Genomic DNA, 27,500 nt, shown 5'->3' on the forward strand with positions numbered 1-27,500 from the left:
ATCCAAGGGAATATGTTGTCACTAATGTAATTTATCCTCCTCAAGGCTTTTGTAATGAATAGAACAATTGGGGATGGTGGAGAAGGATTGAGCTGGATTGGTAATAGGAAATTGGCTGACCTAGATTATGCTGATGACGCTGTCCTTATTAGCAGAATGCCAAAGGATTTGCAATGCCTACTTACCAAAATGCATGAAATATGACACGAGGTTGAACTGAAGATAAATAGAAAAAAGACAGAGATGATGAGAACGGAATACGCAATAGAAGATGAAATATCACTGGAAGAAAAAAGGATTAATGAGGTAGAATCATTTAAATATTTAGGAACTGTGATCACTAATACAAGGTATTTACAATTGGAATTTAATGAAAGATTGAAAAAAAAGCAAATCAGACAATAGTAATGTAAAGTAAAAATTGGAAATAAAATCGTCTGAAATTACATATAAAAATCAGGCTATTTATCAGTTTACTGAAGTTGTTGTTTATGTCTGGACACGAATCGTGGTAGGAGAATAAAACAATCTCCAGCAGATTTTGTAAAACTGAGAACAAAGCCCGCAGAAGGATATTGGGAGTTAAATGACAGGCTTAGAAATGAAACTATAAGAGATTACTTATTATTATTATTATTATTATTATTATTATTATTCTTATTAAATGCTAAGCTACAACCCTAGTTGGAAAAGCAGGATAATATAAGCCCAGGGGGCCCAATAGGGAAAATAGCCCAGTGAGGAACGGAAACAAGGAAAAATAAAATATTTTAAGAATAATAACAATATTGAAATAAATATTTCCTACATAAACAATAAAAACTTCCAACAAAACAAGAGGAAGAGAAACTGGATAGAACAGTGTGCCCGAGTGTACCCTCAAGCAAGAAAACTCTAACCCAAGACAGTGGAAGACCATGGTACAGTACAGCGGCTATAGCACTAACCTAGACTAAAGAACAATGGTTTGATTTTGGGGTGTCCTTCTTCTAGAAGAGCTGCTTACCATAGCTAAAGAGTTTCTTCTACCCTTACCATGAGGAAAATAGCCACTGAACAATTACATTGCCGTAGTTAATCCCTTGTGTAAAGAAGAATTGTTTGGTAATCTCAGTGTTGTCAAGTGTATGAGGACAGAGGAGAATCTGTAAGGAATAGGCCAGATTATTCGGTGTCTGTGTAGGCAAAGGGAGAGAACCGTAACCAGAGAGAAGGATCCAATGTAATACTGTCTGGCCAGTCAAAGGAACCCCCTAACTCTCTAGCGGTAGTATCTCAACGGGCGGCTGGTGCCCTGGCCAAACTAAGTGCCATATGTCGATGAGATCATGGTGAGGGGTAGATGGAGATGGTTTAGGTACGCTCTTCCCAATTCCCAAAAGAGATTAGCTCACCAAACACTTAATTGGGCTCCCCAAGAACCTAAAAGGAGTTTAAAGAACCAGGCCTACATGGCTGAGGACTATGACGCGTGAAGTAGATGCTTAATGGAGAAGAACTGACTTAGAAAGCTAAAGATAGAAACAAATAGCGAAATCTATTGGCGAAGAAGAAGAAGATGATGATGATGATATATACACACATGTATATGTATTGTCTACTGTATATTGTAATACCACATTCTGTATCACCACATGGACTATATATATATATATATATATATATATATATATATATATATATATATATATATATATATAAATAGCATTATCAACGATATTTTGTATTACCACATGGACAATTACCCTATCTAAATAATGCACTTCTCTACTCTTCTATTCCCAATACTTTCATATTGAACGCTAAAGTTCTTAGCGGTGCAAGAAAAAAAAAACGGGATATCTGATAAAGAGATAAAGTGATCTTATCAAACTTTCACTGCACCACCAACACCTATATAGTATGCGTTCGGACTTGGCCACAACAATGTGGCGAAGTTCTCACGGCTTCCACCGTTCTTTGTGCCTGGATTTAGCCTCTGTGACACTCGTGCTTGCAGTCCAACTTTGTGCAACAGAAGGATCCAGCAGCGTAGCCGCAGGCTATGAAGGTAAGCACAGGCGAGACACTCCTCTGACATCGTTGATTTCCATTGCTTCTGGGATCCTCAGCTTAGACAGAGGTATCAAGCATATGAACGAAAACAGAGATGATGCCAACTAAACAATGAATGGGTCACTTTTCTCAAAAGTTAACACTTTTAATATTGTGATGATGATGATGATGATGATAATGATGATGATAATCTTATAATGATAATAATAATTAAAAACAAAGATGTTAATAATGATACGATTATAATGAAGATGAATACGACACCTTCGAAATATAAATAAATACATGAAATTTGGACCATACAGTTCGGCACTGTTTAATTTTATGATGAATTTTATCATCAAAATCACTACCACCATTGTCCTTTCTAGTATTAATAAATGGTTTGAAAATAACTTAACGCACCCTTAACACCTCAGTAAGTTCCAGTCCAACAACCTTCAAGATGAACAAAAAAATATCCAATAAAAAGTTCAGGCTATATCATATGTTGGATCTATGATGGCTTTCTTCCCCTCAAGAAATACCAGGAACTTTAAAATAATTAGTTACCTCTTTGTATGATTTAAGCTTGACTCATTGGGCCGGTTAATCTCTTGTTTAATAATACCTCTTTGTTCTCATGGGAGTAACTCCGCTGAACTAGACTTATTTTTTTAACAAGTTTGCAAACTGACGTCACATTATCAATGGTCGTCGACGATAAAATAGGAATGTCCTAAGATAATCGCGTCCAATTAAGATAAAAAACTAGTCAAAGTGGTGAACAAAAGCAAAGGGGTTAATGAGAATAAAGACTATTGGGCAAAGTGGAAGACCAAAATAAAGGAGTTAATGAAAATAAAAGAAAATAATAAAGTGGTAAACCGAAATAGAGGAATTAATGAGAATAAAGAAAATAGGCTACTGGTAAACAAACATTAAAAAGGTTAAGGAGAGATTTCGAACAACTTCAGGAACTCAGGAGAGATGGACATAAAAGGACAAGATGTTTTCTAAAATTAATAAGTTGAAGAAAGTCTGGTTGGAAAAGCAGTGCTACAAGTCAAGGACCCCGACTTGGATACCAATGCGAAACACAAACTTAAAAGTAAAGAATTAACTACAGAACAGGAGCAGCCAAAAAATTAAAATTAAAATATAAGGGTTGAATAAACTAAGGAACTTCTAATAATCGGTCGGGAAAGTCTTTCCATTAACTTCTTACCTTAGTCAGAATGAAACTTCTAGAATACTGTGTAGAATCGTGCTCTACAAAAAAAAAAAAAAAAAAAAAAAAAAAAAAAAAAAGAGGATGACTGCTGTAACTGTTAGCTTACTTAGTATAGTACCGCTTAGTCCTGTGTGTTAAAGGGTAAAGTCTGGTAATATTTGAAACCAAGAGATGATCATAATTACGAAAAAAATCTAATATATACACTGATATGATTCAGATATTCAATCTATTTTAGCCAAAGAAAATAATGGTGCATCTCAGATTTTTAAAAGTTTAGTTGTCTTCAAAATTCTTACGGTAATTATGGTACGGTGCTCAGATGTGACTGGGCACCCACACATTTCATGAGTCAAAAGACGCAGGCGGCTTGAAGAAAAGTCTATAATTCAAAAGATTATTACGAAGGAAGGTGAAGGACAGGGAGATGTGTGAAGGGAGTGGGGACATGTTCTTATTCATGTTTAGGATTTGGCCATTTCATCACAACGCTGGCAATTGCGGGTTGGTGACGGTGAGAGACTTTAGTGTGATTGCTCACAGCAAACCAACCTAGTATAACTGGCCCTGACCAGTACAACTTTGCTAGTCATGGCGATAAACAAACATTTTCACTACTTTAGGATATCTCTACTCATAGATGGATATATATATATATATATATATATATATATATATATATATATATATATATATGTTATGTGTGTGTGTATCTATCTATATATATATATATATATATATATATATATATATATATATATATATATATATATATATATATATAATATATATATATATAATGTATATATATGCATATATACACGTATAGGCTATATATAAACATATACACATATATACACAAATATATTATATATACACATATATACAGTACATATATATATATAAATATATATATATATATATATATATATATATATATATATATACTAGTGTTGAAAGTAAGGAAGAGAAGTTAAAACTAATAAGATATAACAAATTATGCTATAATCTAAAATAAAACAGTTAAGTAAATTTGTCATCCTTTCCAGGAGACTGTACGGTCTACCACCTGAAGGACGGAGATGCCCAATCATCCTCTACGCCAACTATCTCCATAGAAGAGAGCCTAAGAATCTACCTATTTAGCGACTCTCTACAATGGAGTGGATTCTCCATTGGATTCACAGACTGGCTTGACAAGACAACCGGCATGCTGACATATCATGAGAATGTAGAGGATGATGGGGGGTTCTTCACTCTGACAGGGATAGAGGAACGTAGAAGGGGAGAGGACTCGTCCAGAAAATACAAGGACGAGGTTGTGAAGATTCCCAGAGAAGTGTATTCTCTCCAGACCCATGTCTGGATCAACTTCACAGTGGTCGTGCAAAAAAATAAGCTAAAGGTGGTCTTCACAGATTCTGCCATTGTGCACTTCACCTTTGATGCATCAAACTACAAGAAGGCATTTGTTCATATGGACCAGAGTCATGCTATCTCGGTCACATTCAACTGCATGGAAGGTAGAGTGAGTTTTAACCTCTTGTTCACATTGACTAAACATGGCCTATCTCGGTCACAATCAACAATAAGTAAGGCTATTTGAATGAATGAGTTCTTAACCCCTTGTTCACATTGACCAAAGACGAGCCTTATCAGTCACATTTAACTGCAAGGACGGTAAATAGAGTGAGGGAGTTCTTAACCACTTTTTCATTCTCAGTTACACATGGAAGGTAAATAAAGTGAGCGCGTTCTTAACCTCTTTTTCACATTGACCAAAAACGAGCTATCTCGGTCACATTTAACTGTAAGAAAGGCTAGTCAAGTGAATGTGTTCTTAACCTCTTTTTTCACATAAACCAAAAACGAGCTATCTCAGTCACATTTAACTGTAAGAAAGGATAGTCAAGGGAATGTGTTCTTAACCTATTTTTCACATCGACGAAACACAAGCTATCTCGGACATATTTAACTGTAAGAGAAGATAGTTGAGTGAGTGAGTTCTTAACCTCTTGTTCACATTACCCAAAGGCAAGCCATCTCGGTCAAATCTAAGTATAAAAAAGGCTATTTGAGTGAGTTCTTAACCTATTGTTCACAATGGTTTAAGAACTCACAATATTTACCCTCAATGCAGTTGAATGTGACCGATAAGGCTTGTCTTTGGTCAATGTCAATAAAAGGTTACAACTCACTCTCTCTAATAGCCTCTCTTACAGTTGAATTAGACAAAAATGTCTCGTATGTGGTTAATGTGAACAAGAGGTTAATGAACTCATTCGCTTTATTTACTTTCCATACAGCTAAATGTAACCGAGATGGCTCGTATCAGTTTCATTCCACTGCATGGAAGGTAATTAAGAGTTCTTAACCCCTTGTTCTCATCGACCAAAGACGAGCTATCTTAGTCACATTCAACTGCATGGAAGGTAAATAGAGTGAGTTCTTAATCTCTTGGTTACCTTGACAAAATACGAACCATCTCTGACATATTCAACTGTAAGGAAGGCTATCAGAGTGAGAGATTTCTTAACCTCTTGTTCACATTGAACAAATACGAGCAATCTGTCATATTCAACAGTAAGGAAGGCTATCAGAGTGAGAGATTTCTTAACCTCTTGTTCACATTGAACAAATACGAGCAATCTGTCATATTCAACAGTAAGGAAGGCTATCAGAGTGAGAGAGTTCAAAACTGCTTGTTCATATTGACCAAAGGCGAGCCATCTCGGTCACATTCAACTATAAGAAAGGCTATTTGAGTGAATGAATTCTTAAATTTTGTTCACAATAACCAAAGGAGAGTCATCTCGATCACATTCAACTGTAAGAAAGGCTATTTGAGTGAGTGAGTTCTTAACCCCTTGTTCATATTTAACAGCACATAAAGAAATAAAATGAGGCAGTTCTGAGAGAGTTCTTAACCCCTTGTCCACACTGAGCAAATACATGCCATCTCTGTCATATTCACCTATAAGAAAGGCTATTAGAGTCATTAAATTCTTAACCTCGTTTTAACATTGACCAAATATGAACCATATTAGTCACAATCAACTGTAGGAAAGGTTATATAGGCTATATGAGTGAATAAGTTCTTAACCTCTTTTCACATTTACCATACAAGCCATCTCTGTTACATTTATTTGCATGGAGAGTAAATAAAGTGAGCAAGGTCCTAACTTCTTGTTCACATTGACCAAAGACGAGCCATCTCTGTCACAGTCAACTATAAATAAGGCTATTTGAGAGAATAAGTTCTAAACCTTTTGTTCACATTGACCAAAGACGAGCCCTATTGGTTACATTCAACTGCATGGAAGTTAAATCAAGTGAGTGAGCTATTAACCCCTTGTTCACATTTACCAAAGACGAGACACCTCAGTCATATTCAACTGCATTAAAGGCAAATATAGTGAGAGAGTTCTTTACCACATATTCACATTGTGCAAAAATGAGCCATCTCAGTCATATTCAACTGCAAGAAAGGTAAATAAAGTGAGAGAGTTCTTTACCGCATGTTCACATTGACAAAAGATGAGCCATTTCAGTCACATTCAGCTGCATGGAAGTTAAGTAAATTGAGTGAGTTCCTAACACTTGGTTCACAATGACCAAAGATGAGCCATCTTGGTCCGAATCCACTTTAAAATTGGTTATTAAAGTGAGCGAGTTCTTAACCTCTTGTTCACAGTGACCAATGATGGGTCATCTCGGTCACATTTAACAGTAAGGAAGGTTATTAAAATTTGTGAGTTCTTAATCACGTCTTAGTATTGACCAAAGACGAACAATCGGGGTCACATTCAAGTGTATGGAAGGTAAATAAAGTGAGTGGGCTCTTTGCTCCTTGTTCACATTAACTAAAGAAGGGCCTTCTTGGTCACGTTTAACTGCATGGGAGGTAATAAATAAAGTGAATGAGTTCTTAACCAATTGTTCAAATTGACCAAAGATGGACTATCTCATTTACATCCAATTGCGAGAAAGGTTATAGGAGTGAGCGTAAACATATTGTTCACACTGACCAAAGATGAAAAATCTCAGTCATATTCAACTGTAAGAAAGGCTATTAAGAGTGAGTGATTTCCTAACCAAATTTGCACATTAACCAAAGATGAGCCATCTCCATCACATTCAAGTGTGAGAGAAGCTATTAGAGCGAGAGATATCTTAAACTATTGTTCACATTGACCAAAGACGAGACATCTCTGTCACATTCAACTGCATGGGAGTTAAATAAAGTTAGTGAGTTCTTAACCCCTTGTACACATTAATCAAAGATGAGCCATCTCAGTTACATTCTACTACATGAAAAGTAAATAAAATGAGCGAGTTCTTAACCCCATGTCCATATTAAGTAAAGATGAGCCATCTCAGTCACATTTAGCTGCATGGATGGTAAATAAAGTGAATGAGTTCTTAACCAATTGTTTACATTAAACAAATATGGGCTATCTAGGTCACCTCCAACTGTGACAGAGGTTATTAGAGTGAGCGCATACCTAACCTCTTGTTCACACTGACCAAAGATGACAAATATCAGTCATATTCAACTGTAAGAATGGCTATTAGAGAGAGTGAGTTCTTAAAACTCTTGTTCACATTCACAAAAGATGAGTTATCTTTGCCATATTCAACAGTAAGAAAGGCTATTAGAGTGGGTGTGTTCGTAACCTCTTGTTTACATTAAACAAAGACGAGCCATTTCAGTCATATTAAAAGTGTCGGAGAAGATATTAGAATGAGGGAGTTCTTAATCTCTTTTTCGTATTGTCCAAACCCAAGCCTTCTTGGTCACATTCAACTGCTAAATACATTCCACTGTATGGAAGGTGAATAAAGTGAGTTCTCAATCCCCTTGTTCACATTGACCAAAGACAAGCCAACTCGGTCACATTCAACGGAAAGATAGGCTATTTGAGGGAGTTCTTAAGATCTTCTTCATATCAACCAACCAAAAAAAGCCATCTCGATCACATTCAACTATAAGAAAAGCTATTCTAGCAAATGAGTTCTTAACCTCTTGTTCATATTGACCAAAGACGAGCCATCTCGGTCACATTCAATTATAAGAAAAGCTATCAAAGCGAACGAGTTTAAACCTCTTGTTCACATTGACCAGAGATGAGAATTTTCGGTCACATTCAACTATATGGAACTTAAATGAAGTGAGTGAGTTCTTATCCCTTGTTCTCATTGATTAAAGACGAGTGGCCTCAGTTACATGCAATTGCAAGGAAGGTAGATAAAGTAAGCTTGTTCTTAACCTCTTCTTCACATTGACCAAAGACGAGCCTTCTCGCTCACATTCAACTACATGGTAGATAAGTAAAGTGAGTGAGTTCTTAACATCTTGTTCACATTATCCAAAGATAAGCCTTCTCGGTAACATTCAGCTGCATGGAAGGTAAATAAATTGAGTTGCATGGAAGGTAAATAAATTGAGTGAGTTCTTAACCTCTTGTTCACAGTGACTAAAGATGAGCCATCTCAGTCACATTCAAATACATGGAAGGTAAATAAAGTGAGTGAGGTCTTAATCTCCGTGATATTCAACTGTAAAAATTTTACTAGAGTGAGAGAGTTCTTCACCTCTTGTTAACAATGACCAAACATGAGACATATCCGTACCATTTAACTGTAACAAAGGCTATTCAAGTGAAGGAGTTCCTAACCCCTTGTTCACATTGACTAAAGACGAGCAGCCTCAGTTTACATTCAATAACAGAGAAGGTGGATATAGAGAGCAAGTTCTTAACCTTATTCATATTGACCAAATACGAGCCTTCTCGGTCACATTCAACTGCATGGAAGGTAAAAAAAATGAGTGAGTTCTTAACACCTTGTTAACACTGACCAAAGATGAGCCATCTCAGTCAAAATCAACTGCACGAAATGTAAATAAAGTGAATGATTTCTCACCCTCAGTTCACACTGAGCAAAGACGAACCATCTCTGTAACATTCACCTGCAAGGAAGGTAAATAAATTGAATGAATTCTTAATCTTGTGTTCACAATGACCAAATATGAGCCATGAGCCATCTCAGTCAAATTCAACTACATGGGTGGTAAATAAAGTGAAAGAGTTCTTAACCCCTTGTTCACATTGACAAAACACGAAACATCTCTGTCATATTCCACTGTATGATAGGCTATTTGAGTGAATGTGTTCTTAACCTATTCCTCACACTGATCAAAGGCAGGCCATTTCCGGCACATTCAACTGTAAAATAGGTTATTGAGTGAATGAGTTCTCAACTCTTTTTTCACATTGACCAAAGACAAGCCATCTCGCTCAAATTCAACTGTAAAAAAAGCCAACTAAGTGAGTGTTCTCAATCTCTTCTTAACATTGTTCAAAGCTAAAGCCATCTCCGTCACATTCAACTGTAAGATAGGCTATTTGAGTGAGAGTTCTTAACCTCTTTTTCACATTGACCAAAGGCGAGCAATCTCTGTCATATTCCACTGTATGATAGGCTATTTGAGTGAATGTATTCTTAACATATTCCTCACACTGATCAAAGGCAAGCCATTTCCGGCACATTCAACTGTAAAATAGGTTATTGAGTGAATGAGTTCTCAACTCTTTTTTTCACATTGACCAAACACAAGGCATCTCGCTCAAGTTCAACTGTAAAAAAAAAGCCAACCAAGTGAGTGTTCTCAACCTCTTATTAACATTGTTCAAAGCTGAAGCCATCTCCGTCACATTCAACTGTTCTTAACCTCTCTTTCACATTGACCAAAGGCGAGCAATCTCGGGCACATTCAACTGTAAAATAGGCTATTGGAGTGAATGAGTTCTTCACTCTTTTTCACACTGACCAAAGACAAACCATCTAGGTCACATTCAATAGTAAGAAAAGCCAATAGAGTGAAAGTGTTCTCAACCTCTTCTTAAGAGTATCCAAGTGAAGCAATCTCCGTCATATTTAACTTTAAGAAAGGCTATTTGAGTGAACTAGTTCTTAACCTCTTGTTCACATTAACCAAAGAAAAGCCATCTAGGCCACATTTAACTGTAAGAGAATTTACTAGAGTGAGTGAGGTCTTAGACTTGTTCATATTCACCAAAGACCAATGGTCTCAATCAATGCAAACAAGAGGTTAAACACTCATTTACTCTAAATACCTTATTACAATTGAATGTGACCGAGATTACTCATATCGGTCACATTCAACTGTTAAAAAAGATATTAGAGTGAACGTGTTCTTAACCACTTGCTACCATTCACCAAAGAAGAGCCATCTCGGAAAATGTAAACATGAGGTTAAGAACTCACTCACTCTAATAGCCTTAATTACTGTTGAATGTGACCGAAATGGCTCATTTCGATCAAATTCAACTGTATTTAAGACTATTAGCGTAAATGTGTTCTTACCTCTTGTTCATATTGACCAAAAGTGAGTCATCTTGGTCATCTTTAACTGTAAGAAAGACTATTTGATTGAGTGACTTCTTAACCTCTTGTTCACATTGAACAAAGTCGTGCCATCTCGGTCAATGTGAACAAGAGGTTAAGAATGAGTTTTTAACATCTTGTTCACAATGACCAAAGGTGACCCAATTTGGTAAAATTCAACTGTAAGAAAGGCTATTAGTGTGATCGAGTTCTTAAGCTCTTCTTCATATTGGCCAAAGAAGAGTCAAAATGGTCACAATTGCTGTAAGAAAGGCTATTTAAGTAAGAGTTCATAACCTCTTGTTCACATTAACCAAACACGAGCTATCTAAGTCACATTTAAGTGTAAAAACCCCTAATAGAGTGAATGTGTTCTAAACCTCTTATTCATATTGACCATAGTGGGCCATTTCAGTTACAATAAACTGAAAAAAAACTATTTGAGTGAATGTGTTTTTAAGCTCTTGTTCACATTAACCAGAGACTGCATGTGGAGTTAATAATGTAAATAAGTTCTTAACATCTTGTTCATACTGACCAAAGAAAAGCCATCTCAGTCTCATTTAACTTTATGGAAGGTAAATAAAGTGATTGACTTCTTAATCTCTTGTTCTCATTGACCAAAGACGAGCCATCTAGGTCATTCAAGTACAAGGAGTAGAGTAAGTAGATATAGCAAGTTTAACCAGTTGTTAACATTGACCAAAGATGAGCCCTCTCAGTCACATTCAACTGCATGGAAGGTGAGTAAATTGAGTAAGTTCTTAACCTGTTGTTAATATTGACCAGCGATGAGCGATCTCAGTCACATTCAGCTGGATGAAAGGTAAATAAGGTTTCTTAACCTCATGTTCACATTAATCAAAGATGAGCTATCTCTGTCACATTCAGAAGCATGGAAGGTAAATAAAGTAAGGTATTAATGCTTGTTTACAATGACCTAAGAAGAGCCACCTTCGTCACAATCAACTGTATGGAAGGTAAATAAAGTGAGTGAGTTCTCAACCCATTGTTCACATTGACCAAAGATGAGCCATCTCAGTCACATGCAATGGAATGATAGGCAATTTGATCGAGTTCTGAAGCTCTTGTTCACATTGAGCAAAGACGAACAGCCTCGGTTATATTACACTGTAAAAAAAAAAAAGCTATTTGAGTGAATGCGTTCTTAACCTCTTGCTGCCATTGAACAAAGACGAGCCATCTCGGTCACATTCAACTGCATAGATGATAAATAAAATGAGTGAATTCATAACCTCTTGTTGTCATTGACCAAAGACGAGCTATCTCTGTCATTCAACTGAGTGATTGCTTAACGCGTTGTCCAAATTGACCAAAGATGAGCCATCTCAGTCACGTTCAACTGCAAGGAAGCTAAGTAAATTGAGTAAATTCTTGAAGTCTTGTTCACAATGACAATATACGAGCCATCTTTGTCATATTCAACTGTAAAAAAGCAGCTGGAATGAGAGTTCTTAACCTCTTGTTCACAACAACAAAATACGAGCCATCTCTGTCATATTCAACTGTATAGAAAGGAAATAAAGAAAGTGAGTTCTTAACCCTTAGTGTATGTTAACCAAAGACAAGCCATCTCGGTCATATTCAACTTTATTGAAGGAAAATAAAGTGAATGAGTTCTTATCCCCCTGTTCTCATGATTAAAGTTTAGTGGCTCAGTTACATTCAATTGAAAGGAAGGTAAATAAAGTAAGCTTGTTCTTAACCTCTTCTTCATACTGACCAAAGACAAGCCTTCCCGGTCACATTCAACTACATGGTAGGTAAATAAAGTGAGTGAGTTCTTAACACCTTGTTCACACTGACTAAAGATGAGCCATCTCAGTCACAGTCGACCACTTGGAAGGTAAATGAAGTGAGTGAATTCTTAACTCCTTGTTCACATTGACCAAAGATGAGACTTCTCGGTAACATTCAGCTGCATAGAAGGTAAATAAATTGAGTGAGTTCTTAACCTATTGTTCACAATGACCGAAGATGAGCCATCTCAGTCACATTCAACTATAAGAAAGGTAAATAGAGTGGGTGTTCTTAACCCTTTCCTCATATTGTCCAAAGATGACCTATCTCTTGTAACATTCAAATACATGGAGGTTATATAAAGTGAGTGATTTCTTAACTCCGAACTCACATTGAGCAAAGACAAGCCTTTTGGTAACATTCAACTGCATGGAAGGTAAATAAAGTGAGCGAGTTCTTAACCCCTTGTTCATATTGACCATACAAGAAACATTTCGATCACATTTAACTGTAAGAAAGGCTATTAAAGTGAATTCTTAACCTCTTGTTCACATTGAACAAAGTCATCTCAGTCACATTCAACTGTAAGAAAGGCTATTTGAGTGAAAGAGTTCCTAACCTTTGGTTAACATTGACGAAAGACGAGCAATGTCAGTCACATTCAACAATAAGAAAGGTTATTAGTGTGAGTGAGTTCTTTACCCCTTCTTATTGACCAAAAAGGATCCATATCTTGTCACATTCAACTGCATGGAAAGTATATAAAGTGAGCAATTTCTTTATCCCTTGTTCATATTAACCATACGAGACATGTCGGTCAAATTCAACTGTAAGAAAGGCTATTAAAGTGAACGAGTTCTTAACCTCTTGTTCATATTGGCCAAAGACGAGCCATCTCAGTCACAGTTAACAGTTAGAAAGGCTATTAAAGTGAGTGTGTTCTTAAACTCTTCTTTTTCACACTGACCAAAGACAACCCAACTGGGTCATATTCAACTGCACGAAAGGCTATTAGATTGAGTGAGTTCTTAATCTCCTGTGTACATTAACCAAAGGCTAGCCATCTCGGTCACACTCAACTGTAAAAAAGGCAATTAGAGAGAGTGAGTTCTTAAATTCTTGTGCACATGAACCAAAGACGAGCCATTTCGGTTCCATTCAACTATAAAAATGGATATTGGAGTGAGTTAGTTCTTAAATTCTTGTTCACATTCACCAAACACGAGCCATCTCGGTCATATTTCACAGAAAGATAGGCTATTAGAGCGAGTGTGTTTGTAATCTCTTGTTCAAATTAACCAAAGCTGAGCCATCTTGGTCATATTCAACTGTCAGAAAAGCTATTAAGAGTTAGCGAGTTCTTAACCTCTTGTTCATATTGTCCAAAACCCGAGCCATCTCTTTAACATTCAACTGTAAGAAAGGCTATTTGAGTGACTATGTTCTTGTCCTCTTGGTCACATTGACCAAAGACGAGCCCTTTTGGGTCACATTCATCTGTAATAAAGGCTACTAGAGTGAATGAGTTCTGACATCTTTTTTCCATTGACCATAGACGAGTCATCTCGGTCACATTCATCTGTAAAAAAGGCTATTTGAATGAGTAAGTTCTTTACCTCTTGTTCACATTAACCAAAGATGAGCCATCTCAGTAACATTCAACTGTAAAAAAGGCTATGTGAGGGAGCGAGTTCTTAACCTCTTGTTAACTTTTCAAAAGACAAGCCATCTCGGTCACATTCAACCGTAAGAAAGGTTATTTGAGCGAGTTCTTAACCTTTTTTTCATATTGACCAAAGACAAGCCAACTCTGTCATCTTAAACTGTAAAAAAGAATATTTGAGTTTGTTCACATTAACCAAAGGCGAGCCATCTCGGTTACATTCAACTGAAAGAAAATCTTATAGCATCTCGCTTTTCAAACTAGGGTTGTAGCTTGGCTAGTAACAATAATAATAATAATCTTGGTCTCAGCCGTAGGAAAGGCTATTTGGCTGAGTGCGTTCTTAACCTCTTGTTTACATCAACTAAAGATGAGACATCTCTGTCGCAGTCAACTTTAAGAACGGCTATTCAAATTAGTGAGTTCTTAACCTCTTATTCACATTAATCAAAGAAAAACCATCTTGGTCACATTCAACTATTAGAAAGGCTACTAGAGTGAGTGAGCTCTTAAACTCTTGTTCGCATTCACCAAAGACGAGCCATTTCAGTCAATGTGAACAAGAGCTTAAAATTTCATTCATTCTAATAGCCTTGATTATAGTTGAATGTAATCGAGATGTCTTATCTCAGCCAAATTCAACTGTAATAAAGGATATTAGGAGTGAATATGTTCTCAATCTCGTGTTATCATTCACCAACGACGAGACAGCTCGTACAATGTGAACATGAGGTTAAGAACTCATTCACTTTAATTGCATTTATTACAGTTAAATGTGGCCGAGATGGCTCATTTCGGTCACATTCAACTGTAATCAAGACTATTATAGTAAATGTGTTCTTACCTCTTTTTCACATTGACCAAAGGCGAGCCATCTCTGTCATATTTAACTGAAAGAAAGGCTATTAGAGTGAGTTCCAACCCTCATGTTCACATTGTTTGAGATGGCTCGTGTTTGGTGAATGGTAACGAGAGGTCAAGAACACATTCTCTCTAATATTCTTTATTACAGTTGAATGTGACCGAGATAAAAGCTATTAAAGTGAATGTGTTCTTAACATCTTGTAAACAATGACCAAAGACGAGTCACTTCAGTCACATTATTACTTGCTAAGCTACAACCCTAGTTGGAAAAGTAGGATGCTGTAAGCCCAGGGGCTCCAACAGGGAAAATAGCCCAGTGAGGAAAGGAAACAAGGAAAAATAAAATTTTTAAGAAGAGCAACATTTAAATAAATATTTCCTATATAAAATACAAAAAAACTAACAAAACAAGGGAATGAGAAACAAGAGGGCAGCGTGCCCGAGTGTACCCTCAAGCAAGAGAACTCTAACCCAAGACAGTGGAAGACCATGGCACAGTCGCTATGGCACTACCCACGACTAGAGAACAATGGTTTGATTTTGGAGTCTCTCTTCTACCCTTAACAAGAGGAAAGTGGCCACTGAACAATTACAGTTCAGTAACCACTTAGGTGAAGAAGAATTGTTTGGCAATCTCAGTGTTGCCAGGTGTATGAGGACAGAGGAGAATAAGTAAAGAATAGGCCAGACTATTCGCTGTGTGTGTAGGCAAAAGGGAAAATGAACTGCAACCAGAGAGAAGGATCCAATGTAGTACTACCTGGCCAGTCAAAAGACCCCATAATTCTCTAGCGGTAGTATTTCAACGGGTGGCTGTAAGAAAGGCTATCAGTGTAAGTTCTTAACCTTTTGTTCACATTGACCAAAGACGACCCATCACGGTTATATTTACTGTAAGAAAGGCTATTTGAGCGAGATAGTTCATAAGCTCTTGTTCACATTAACCAAAAACCAGCCATTTCAGTCACATTTAACTGTAAAAAAAAGCCCATCAGAGTGAATGTGTTCTGAACCTCTTGTTCATATTGAACATAGCGAGCCATTTCGGTTACATTCAACTGTAAGAAAGGATATTTGAGCGAGTTCTTAACCTCTTGTTCACATTAATCAAAGATGAGCCATATCAGTAACATTCAACAGTAAGAAAGGCTATGTGAGCGAGTTCCTAACTCCTTGTTCACAGGGACCAAAGACGACCCATCTCGGATACATTCAACTGTAAGAAAAGCTATTCAAGTGAATGAGTCCATAAGCTTTTGTTCACATTGACCAAAGACCACATGTAAGGATAATAAAGTAAGTTTTTAACCCCTTATTCACACTGGCCAAAGACGAGCCATCTCAGTCACATTCTACAGCATGGAAGGTAAATAAAGTGATTGAATTCTTTACCTCTTGTTCTCATTGACCAAAGATGAGCCATCTAGGTCATTCAACTGCATGGAAGTTAAGAAAATTGACTGAGCTCTTAACCTGTTGTTAAAACTGACCAAAGATGAGTCATCTCAGTCACATTCAACTGTATGAAAGGTAATTACAGTGAGTGAGTTATTAACCTCTTGTTCAGGCTAACCATGTACAAGACATTTCTGTCATATTCAGCTGTAAGAAAGGCTATCAGAGCGTGAGAGTTCTTAATCTCTTGTTCACATTGACCAAATACGAACGATATCGGTCATATTCAATTGTAAGAAAGGATATTTGAGTGAACCAAAGAAGACTCATCTTGGTCACAATTAACTGTAAGAAAGGCTATCCAAGTGAGTGAGTTCTTAACCTTTTTTCCACATTAACCAAAGGCGAGCCATCTCAGTCATATTTAACTTTAAGAAAGGCTATTTGAGTGAGCGAGTTTTTAACCTCTTGTTCACATTAATCAAAGGTGAGCCATCTCGGTCACATTTTACTGTAAGAAAAGCCATTAGACTGAGTGAGTTCTTAACCTCTTGTTCACATTAACCAAAGAAGAGTCATCTTGGTCACAATTAACTGTAAGAAAGGCTATCCAAGTGAGTGAGTTCTTAATCTTTTTTCAACATTAACCAAAGGCGAGCCATATCAGTCATATTTAACTTTAAGAAAGGCTATTTGAGTGAGCGAGTTTTTAACCTCTTGTTCACATTAATCAAAGGTGAGCCATCTCGGTCACATTTTACTGTAAGAAAAGCCATTTGACTGAGTGAGTTCAGTAAACAATCTTTGTAACTTTCATGTATATCCTCTAATGGTAATTCATAATGAAACAAAATTATTTTAAGTTAAATTTAAGGCAGCATGTCTATGCACAACATTAAAATTATGTTTCAATCTTGAAACTAAATTTTAGGATGTGCTTTGTCAAAGGCCAGAAAAGTTGAGTTATTAAAGAACGTACTTATTTCATAACATCAATAACCCATCAATATTTCAGGTTTTCTCAGAGAAATTTACATATTGCAGATACAGGGGATCATCACTCAAGCAGCAAGATTGGTTTGACCATTGGCCTTACCTTGCTTATCATCATCACCTTGCTTATCATCACAGTGCTCAGCGTTGCAGCCTTTTACATCATGAAAAGAAGAAGAAATGGACAACAAAAATTACCTTTAGAAAAAGAACAAGGAAAGGATATTGAAAATAGTAAAAGTAGTGCTCAAAACGACCCAATGGAAAAAGAAAGTCTTTTACAAAAGGCTGAGGATAAAAAGGAAGTTATATATAATACTGAAAATGAAACCAAATCTGATGAAGCAATCCCCAATAGAATATCAGAGGTGGCAGGAGACTTTGAAGCAACAAAATATAACAACTTTTGTCTGGAAGAAAATTATGAAATAAGTAATAAAACTTGTAAACATGCTCAAGAAAATATACTGACTGAGGTGACTTTTGAGAAGACTATGACTAATCAAGAAGCAGGAGCTAATAATTTTTGTAAGAGTGGTGCATTGCCTTTCGTGCATGAAAGTTCAATACATGACGAACCAAAAGTAAGAGAGACTCACATGGAAAGTGCACAACATTTACTGAAAGTGGATCCAATTGAAGGAAATATAATTACAACCATGCGATCAAAAGAGAATCCTAAAAAGTCAATAATTAATATGCCGCACTCAATGCAGCACAATACTGTCAACTTAACGGAGCCTTCTGAAATGGATACACATGGGACACAAAATCAATATGACGGCATCTTGAAGGATACTGATGCATACAGAACTGCTGATTCTGAAAGTACAGAAGCAGATATGATAACAAAAGAAGACGGAAACCTAAAGTTTTCAAAAGATATCCTCATAAACCCAAGTGCTGTGGGTCAAGACACAGAGGGTATTGAAAATAATAAACGTAGTGTTCAAACCGACCCAATGGAAAAAGAAAGTCTTTTACAAAAGGCTGAGGATAAAAAGGAAGATATATATAGTACTGAAAATGAAACCAAATCTGATGAAGCAATCCCCAATAGAATATCAGAGGTGGCAGGAGACTTTGAAGCGACAAGATATAACAACTTTTGTCTGGAAGAAAATTATGAAATAAGTAATAAAACTTGTAAACATGCTCAAGAAAATATACTGACTGAGATGACTTTTGAGAAGATTACGACTAATCAAGAAGCAGGAGCTAATAATTTTTGTAAGAGTGGTGCATTGCCTTTCGTGCATGAAAGTTCAATACATGACGAACCAAAAGTAAGAGACTCTCACATGGAAAGTGCACAACATTTACTAAGAGTGGATCTAGTTGAAGGAAATACAACAATGCGATCAAAAGAGAATCCTAAAAAGTCAATGATTAATATGCCGCACTCAATGCAGCACAATACTGTCAACTTAACGGAGCCTTCTGGAATGGATACACATGGGACACAAAATCAAAATGAGGGCATCTTGAAGGATACTGATGCATACAGAACTGCTGATTCTGAAAGTACAGAAGCAGATATGATAACAAAAGAAGACGGAAACCTAAAGTTTTCAAAAGATATCCTCATAAACCAAAGTGCTGTGGGTCAAGACACAGCAGACTTTGGCATGATGATAAAAACCGACTATAAAAAATCTCCAAATAGCACCAAAGAGGTGATTCAAGGAAAAGAAACAACGAAAGAACCTCATCAGGCAAAAGGTGACACTAATTCAAAATCAAGTACCGAGATATTGTATAACAAAGACGGTAAACACAAAAATACAATTGGAAAAGTACCAGTATCCAACACACCACCAGTTAGTGAGGATGTATTTGATAAAGATGAGATCAAGAGGGCATTGGTACAAAAAACTCATACAGAAAATAAGACAAAAAAGGCCACTAGAAAGTCAAAAAAATCTAAATTGCTTTCACCCAAAACCCACCCTTCTGAGGGGACAAATGTCCATTGTAAAAATACTTTACAAGATATTTCCACATCTGTGATTGAACAATCAGAAGATTGCAGTCAAACAGCCAGCCTTACTATTCAAGACTCAAGCAAAAACCATAGATCTCGTGAAACTGCATCCCAACTTGCTGTCGTTGATAATGTCGCCCAATTATGCCAGCCAAAAATCCAATTACCTCAAATCACCCGGGGCAGCAAACTAGGTGTCTTTGGACCAGAAAGCGCTCCAAGGTTCTCTCGACATAATGAAAACCTATGTGTCTCTAACCAGGAGAGCAACCTATGTGTCTTTGAAGAGGAGGGCAAACCAGGTCATGTTGCCAAATATATCAACCAAGGTCTCTTTCAACAAAGTCCCCCATCTCAGGCACAAATTCAGTCAGACAATATTCAAGTCCTACAAAGTAACAAAACTCAAAAGCAAGATATTTATAACTACGAAAATCAACAAAGAAGGGAAATGGTTCAACCAAGTGCTGAACACAAAATCAATATCATTAAAGAAGGTTTCGAAACTATTACAAACAAATCAAATGAGGCGATGAATGGTGAGCCAGGAACGAGTCTAAGCTCAGGAAAAGTCAATAAGAGTCAAGACCATTGTGTCAATAGACATCTAAGTAATGCAACTAATAAACAATTAGCTAATGGGAACATGAAAATAACCAGGGGTTTGGCATTTCCAATAAACTATCAAGGGGCTGATATGGTATCACATGACCATCCTCAATTAGAACATCTAGGTGCAACATGTAAAGGACTTGCATCTGCTACTAAAGACGAGATTGTAGAAGCATTCAACCCAAGAAGTAGAAATCAACATTTAATAAATAAATCCTCTACCAGCTGCAATTTCCATAAAAGCATATACAAGATTCCCCTACGAAAGCAACCACACAGAACCAGGGGGGGCACCCTACTGCATTATGTTCCAATAGAAAGGAGGAAGAAAGCAAGGGAAAATAGAATAAGGCGTCTGATACACTTTAACAAATCAGGATGGTTTAGTGAAACTTCCACAAATCCCCATGAAGAAGAAATGTTCTGCCTAAAAAAGATAAGTACAATTTTCAGACACAAATCGTCCATCTGGAAATACAAACATTTCCACAGAAACCGTCGCAAACATTTTTCAAGAAAAAAACCACCCACAAATAACAGAGACGCTTTACATGTTTGTAATCTAGTACAGATGAGGAACACATACCTGAAGAAATCTGGATATCGAGGTCAAGGCCTTTGTAAAGTGGCGAAGTTTAATCTGAATATAGGATCCTTCATAAACATCTCACCCCGTTGGGTAAACAAACGTTTCCAAAGAACCCTACACAAGAAGTTTACAAGAAAACTATCATACGGAAACAATCTTGACCTTTTACATATGTTTATTCGGCTTAATATGGGAAAGAAGGAAAACAGGATACGTTATCTACTACAAAACGTAAGATATCCATTACAAAATAAAACGTGGTTTCTAATAAGATATAGAATACTGTATTTATTACTAAATATAATACACCATTTGTCAATCAGAAACAAATCTAACTGCCAAATTTACCAAAACTCCTTAAGAAAGAATACTTTTCAAAGTATGAGTCATCAGTCGATAGAAATGAAAGAAACCTCAGTGGAGGACGATAGCGCAATGGAAGTGAATCAAATAACAGAAGATATAGAATTTGATATGACCGCTAGTAAAGGACTCCCAAGTAGCGATGAAGAAATGTCTTAGTTGCACATGGGAGTTAATACATATGAGATTTCCTTCACTGATAGTTTAATAGGTTTCTTGTTTTCCACCTTGATTATTACGTACACGCAAGAGCTAAGATATAATACTTAACACTTGACAAGTTAATTTAAACAAAATTTTTTACAATCAATTGGTAGACCTTAATATTGAATATGTAACTGACAAATCCATGATGAATACGAACTGAGTGATAACATGAAATATAAAAATAAGTTTGACATATTAAACGTCTGGATAAGATATAAACACTAGAAATATAATTCTGACTTTGAAAAATGTAAAAATTAACGTCAATTCGAAATTAATTTTCTAGTAAATTTAAAATCTACCTATTTCAATGGTGTTATTTTCTCCTCATATATGTATACTGTACTATATATACAATATATATACAGTATATATATATATATATATATATATATATATATATATATATATATATATATTCATATATATATACATATTTATATATAATATATACATATAATTATATCTATATATACACATATATACCTATATATAAACAGTATAAGTATATATATACATATACATATATATATATATATATATATATATATATATATATATATATATACCTATTTCAATAGTGTTATTTTTTCCTCATATATATATATATATATATATATATATAAACATATATATATATATATATATATATATATATATATATATATAATATACATATATATACATATAAATACACACACACATATATATATACAGTATATATATATATATATATATATATATATATATATATATATATATATATATATATACATACTGTATATATATCATTGCTATGCCAATTGTTCAAGAATTCATCATACTAAAATATAAAACATAGGTTTTGACCGACTTATTCTATTATAAAATATTCCACTGAAGAACAATCACCATCGGTATCGTAATCACTAAATCATCTGAATTGTGATTGAACCCAAGGCGCAGATGGTTCACCAGCAGTGCGTTGAACCCAGCTAAACACACAAGCATACTGAACACTGAGGACCCTCCTTTCAAATACCTTTTTTATAAAAACAACATAGAAAATGGACATGGAGATGCCCAATTGGAGAAACGAAAAACTAAATAGATTTTATTCTCAGTGGAAAAGTTAATTTAGTTAAGGATGTTGAACAAGTTGAGAATCAAGTGACCATATTATGGTGAGAAGTAGAATTTGTCTATATCTAAGGAAAGAAAGAGAAAAACGAATTTTAAGAAATAAAATAATCACTCCTGTAAAAGGAGAAAAATCTGAAGAATTTAGTTAAGCAATACAAAACATGTACTCCCAGCAACATGATGGAATGTAAGCAAGTAAAGAAGAAATAAAATGCAATTCAACAAAATTTTTATTGGAATCATCATAAGTGATAGGTGGAAAAGTTACAGTACAACATCAAGAAAAACTATCAGAAAATACACAAAAAACCTGATATAGAAAAGATGAAAAATGAGAGTAAAATCCGAGAGATGAAATAAATTAAGCAGAACTATCGAAAGTAATAAACTAAAAACTAAAGGCCTTCGTAAACAGAAGATAAAAATTGAAGAAACACTATAGAAAGAACCATCAGGTTCATGAAAAGAAAACATATATTTGCTTTATAAGATAAAAACGGAAATATCAAAAGACATGGAGTGATATAAATTGTAGATTTCAATATGACAAAAGAAATAATGAAACATCTGAGCTGGTGCAAAACGTAACAGTATGAGAAGTAATGAGTGTTGAAAACCTTAAAAAGAGGCAAAGCAGAAGAAGATGCCCTAACAATTGATTTCATAAGAGACGGAGGAAATTTCTTAGTAGTAAAACTCGCTGTCCGCAAAAATGCTATATATCTACAGTTTAGAAAAACTGTCATTATACTAATTCACTAAAAGTGAGACAAAAAAAAAAATTACCACCCGACTGTTATTATCAGTAATACATCAAGTAATTATAAAGATATTAGGCCCCTAATAGTCAACCAAACGAGCAGGCAGGCTTTAGAAGTAGGTATTCAACAACTGACTATACCCATGTAATTAACTAGCGTATGATAAACCACTATGAGAAAGCTTTTGTTTCTGTGAAACTAAGGAATGGATAAACCTAATGTTTAGAACTCTTTAAGATATATATACAGGAAGTACAGCAATCCTAAAACTACTTAAAGATAGTGAGGAAATTACAATTGACAAGAGAGTTACACGAGAAACCGCCATTTCTCCCAAATCATTCACAGCATGACTAGGAGTTTTTAAGAACTTAGATTGGGTAAATGAAGGAATTAACATTAATTAAAAATAACTTAACAACTTAGGACTTGCAAATGACATAGTTCTGTTTAGTGAATCATGGGAGGAATTGCAAATCATTATGGAAAAATCGAATAGAGAAAAGGAAGTGTCGGACTAAAAATGAATATGATTAAAACTAAGAGTGTGTTTAACGAAAATGCAGAGAAACAACAAATGATTGAACTTCTGGAGATTGTTAATAAATATACATACTTACGACAGACAGTAAATGTTTCCCTAAGGCAAGAGACCGAAATTAGAAGGATAGGATAACCATGGGATGGGTAGCTTTTGGTAAACAAAATGAGATTATGAATAGTAAAATGCGACTTTCTTTAAAGAAAAAAGTATTAAAGTAGATGATCCTACCAGTTATTAACTTATGCATCAGAAACTTAGAGCCTTAGAACATAAGCTAGTTACAACTCAAGAAGGCAATGGAAAGAATAATGATGGGAATAACACGGACATAAAAAGAGCAACATAGATATGAATACAAACTAAAGTAGAGGATATTTCAACATGGAAGGAAAAGAGACGGACATAGGCAGGACATTTGATGAGAATGACAGTTAATAGATGGATAGTAAGAATACAGAATGGGTCCCTATAGATTGAATAAGAAGCAGGGGAAGGAAGAAAAGACGATGGACTGATGAACCAAAAAATATTGCGGGTATAGCCAGGCATAAAAGGACCACTAAGAGATGCAAGTGGATGAACATGTCTGAGGCATTTGTTCTGCATTAAACTAGTAACAGCTGATTTATTAAGTATAAATACATACATACATATGTATATATATAATATATATATATATATATATATATATATATATATATATATATATATATACATATATATATAGGCTATGCAATATAAATAGGCTGTTCCTAAAAACCAACATTTAGCTAGAGAGAACTCACAGCTTGAGATCTACTGCAGCCCACAATCGACATCAGAAATCCGATGTCCTCTATGCTAAGTTCAGAGAAAAAGACACACTGAAACTAGAAACCCTACCAGAGCTTTGCAGACTCTCAAAAATCTTTAAGTATTAAGAATACTCCAATAAAATAAACCAAATGGAGATATCAAGCTTGAGTGGGCAATAAGAGCCAGTTCACTCGAACAAATATGAGCATTATCGACTGATATCCATCCAAAAGTTGTCAATTTTTTTCACTTCAATTGTTGCAAAAGCAAAATTGTTAAAAAGCTTGAATCTCTCTCTCTCTCTCTCTCTCTCTCTCTCTCTCTCTCTCTCTCTCTCTCTCTCTCTCTCTCGTACATAAAAAATGTCCAAGAAAGTGCTCTTATCCAAAACTAAGAGTAAATACTGTTGGAATGAACGTATATATTTGTTACTTATTTATGTGCTGCTAGATGGCACCTCTGTGTATCCTTTTTGATGAGGTAACTGTGCTTTGGTGACGTAATAAAAGATCACTTGGAAAGCTCGATCAAGACAAGAAGGCCGGGAATCTAACAGGTTATGGGGCCAACGCTCAAAATAAATGGACTGGATTATACTTTGATGGCGATGGACCTAAATTTGAGCAGTGGTCAGTGAAATTTCTTGTATACATGAAACTGAGAAAGTTGAAAGCTGTTATCTGCTCGCCGGAAGATCAAGAAGTTGACACACAAAAATGGGGAAGCATTTACTGAACTTATTCAATTTCTTGACGAGACAAGTCTGGCAGTAGTGATGAGGGATGCTATCGACGATGGAAGGAAAGCACTGAAGATCCTCAAACAACATCATGCTGGTTCAAGTAAGCCACGCATCATATCACTATACACAGAATTGACATCTTTAAACAAAGAGGAAACCGAGATCGTTACAAACTATATTATACGAACAGAAACCGCGGCCACTTCACCGAAGAGTACAGGTGAAACAATTAGTGATAGTCTACTGATAGCAATGGTGCTATAAGGCTTACCAGACAATTACAAAGCATTTGCAGTTATTACTTAGAAGTGAAAAGGGCTGACATTTACACAATTTAAAGCAGCCCTACGCTGTTTTGAAGATAGAGAAGCATGTGGGAGGAGAGAAAGTAATGATCATGTTATGAAGGTAGCTAACTGGAGAAACATGGCATGCTATAAGTGTAATGAAACAGGACATTTCTTTACAAATTGCCCGAACAAGTCCTAAGGAAGATGGTACCTGAACTGTCAGAATTCTACTACTACCACTAACACATGTAGACGTCAGGGAAGGGCAACTGGGTATAATGAGAGGATCAACAGTTCGGTCAAAGATGAAACTGTAGGTGATCATCACTCATTTATGTGTGCTGCAATATGAAAATGAAAGTCAAGTCCAAAACCAGACATGCTATTCGTAGATTGCAGTGCTACAACGCACATTCTAAATGATGAGTCAAAATTTATGTGCTTTGATGAAACGTTCAAACCAGAGATACACTTTATTGAACTGGCTGATGAACAAGGTGCAACAATGTGGCAGTGAAAAGAGGAGATGCCATGATCAAGATGATAGATAATTATGGCTGACATTGTAATGTGAAGCTGAAAATACGGTAAGATATATGTTTACTAAACCAACTATAAAATTTAAATTGAAAAAATTCAATAAATTTGTTTCCAGCTGGAACTAACGTGACTGCATGAAAGGTCAATCGCTTTGTTCAGTGAACTTAATAAAATTCATATTCTGTTATTTATTATTTTCAAAGAAGTGTGTTTTAGATATATCTGCTGTCAATAAGGTGTAATATGAGATCAAGTGGGGGAATGATCGATTCTATTAGCTATATATTTATATACTGCTAGATGGCGACACTGTATATCCTTTATGATGAGGTAAATTTGTTCTTTGGTGAAATAATAAAGATCACTTGGAAAGTTTGATCAAGACATGAGCACATGTTTTTTTCTCATAACCATGGCTGGGAATTTAACCAATACAATAAAAAAGAGAAAATGAAATTAACGAACCCAGTCGAAACTCTATTTTGATAACTTAAGAGAAAATTGAAATGGAAAGCATAAATTCCAAGTCTTGCCGTTGGCGAAGTCAACTCGAGGAAGCTGAATTCCGACATGTTCTACCATATATAAATATTACGGCACACGACTTCCCTCTTCCCTTGTGTCTTTCTATAACGTGAGTAGGCAACATCTGAGCTAAACTGAGTCAACTTTATTACAGAACATCCGTTTATATATACATAAACTCCAGGCAAAAAAGGGCATACAAAACATAACAGGCAATTTAATGTTCAACCGACAAGCTCACCGGTTAACAGTTAACGGTGAGAAAAACAGACATGTTATTTCAGGTTCCTATCAGTGCGAGGGGAGACCGAAGATACAAGCATAATACATACAAAAAATGAAATGCCGTTACTATGTACGATCGTGTGACACACGGTTGGTACGACAGATAACCCTAATAGTTGGCATGGCAGCAAATAGATCCAAGTAGCCAGGAACGTCTATTCTCTCAAGTAAGTAGCTTCTTAATTCGACTTCTTCCCTCTTAAGACTTATGGAATAGGTCTTTCTGTGGGTCTTGTTTTCTCCTCTTGCAATAGCATTTCTACCCTTCGGTCCTTTTCCCTTAGAGGATTAACGATCTTTTCTTTCTCTCCTTGTTTCGTTACTAGATTATAGCTGTCTCAACTGAAGTTTTTCTTTCTTTCTTTTTGTTAAATGACGGTGTCAACGTAGTCCTTCTAATAACCTTCCCTGTTCAAAACAGTCTTTTCCCTCTTAAGCAAAAAAGTATTCTAAGCGACAAACTGACGCTAGAGCCAGCCCCCGTAGACGGGTGTGGAAAATGAATGGAGCCAAAAATTCAATATAATGGCAAGTTCCTTTTATTTCTTAGTTGTTTTATTTACGTAATTACAATCAGTTTTTGTCTTTTTTCTGCCAGAGAGAGAGAGAGAGAGAGAGAGAGAGAGAGAGAGAGAGAGAGAGAGAGACGCTGGTATTCATGTTCTGATCTCTTCTATTCAAAGTTGAATGCCTTAGTGACTCGCTAATCATCCAAACGCACTTGCTTGATCTCCGACCCAGAACACCGACCTTTAATGATGCATCAGATCAGGCATCGGCTGCCTTC

The 27,500-nt window shown here is 35.7% G+C and overlaps 2 protein-coding genes across 6 annotated transcripts in view; one reads left to right on the top strand and one right to left on the bottom strand.

Moving 5' to 3' along the window:
• Positions 1-27,500, bottom strand: part of LOC137615243 (excitatory amino acid transporter 3-like) — a 1,014,688-nt gene that overhangs the window by 552,924 nt on the left and 434,264 nt on the right. The window lies entirely within an intron of this gene.
• Positions 1,893-21,428, top strand: LOC137615236 (uncharacterized). Of its 5 annotated transcripts, XM_068344938.1 has the most exons (4): positions 1,893-2,050; positions 4,318-4,791; positions 17,406-20,434; positions 20,537-21,428. In XM_068344938.1, exons 1-4 carry the CDS (start codon positions 1,903-1,905, stop codon positions 21,059-21,061), a joined length of 4,176 nt encoding a protein of 1,391 aa, XP_068201039.1. In that variant the 5' UTR covers positions 1,893-1,902; the 3' UTR covers positions 21,062-21,428. The 5 variants fall into 5 exon arrangements, with proteins under 5 accessions (XP_068201039.1, XP_068201038.1, XP_068201042.1 ...); XM_068344937.1 differs by having other exon boundaries at positions 17,406-21,428; XM_068344941.1 differs by lacking the exon at positions 1,893-2,050 and having other exon boundaries at positions 4,658-4,796; positions 17,406-21,428.

The sequence above is a fragment of the Palaemon carinicauda genome, chromosome 21, assembly GCF_036898095.1.
Source record: "Palaemon carinicauda isolate YSFRI2023 chromosome 21, ASM3689809v2, whole genome shotgun sequence".
In the NCBI taxonomy this organism is placed as follows: domain Eukaryota; kingdom Metazoa; phylum Arthropoda; class Malacostraca; order Decapoda; family Palaemonidae; genus Palaemon; species Palaemon carinicauda.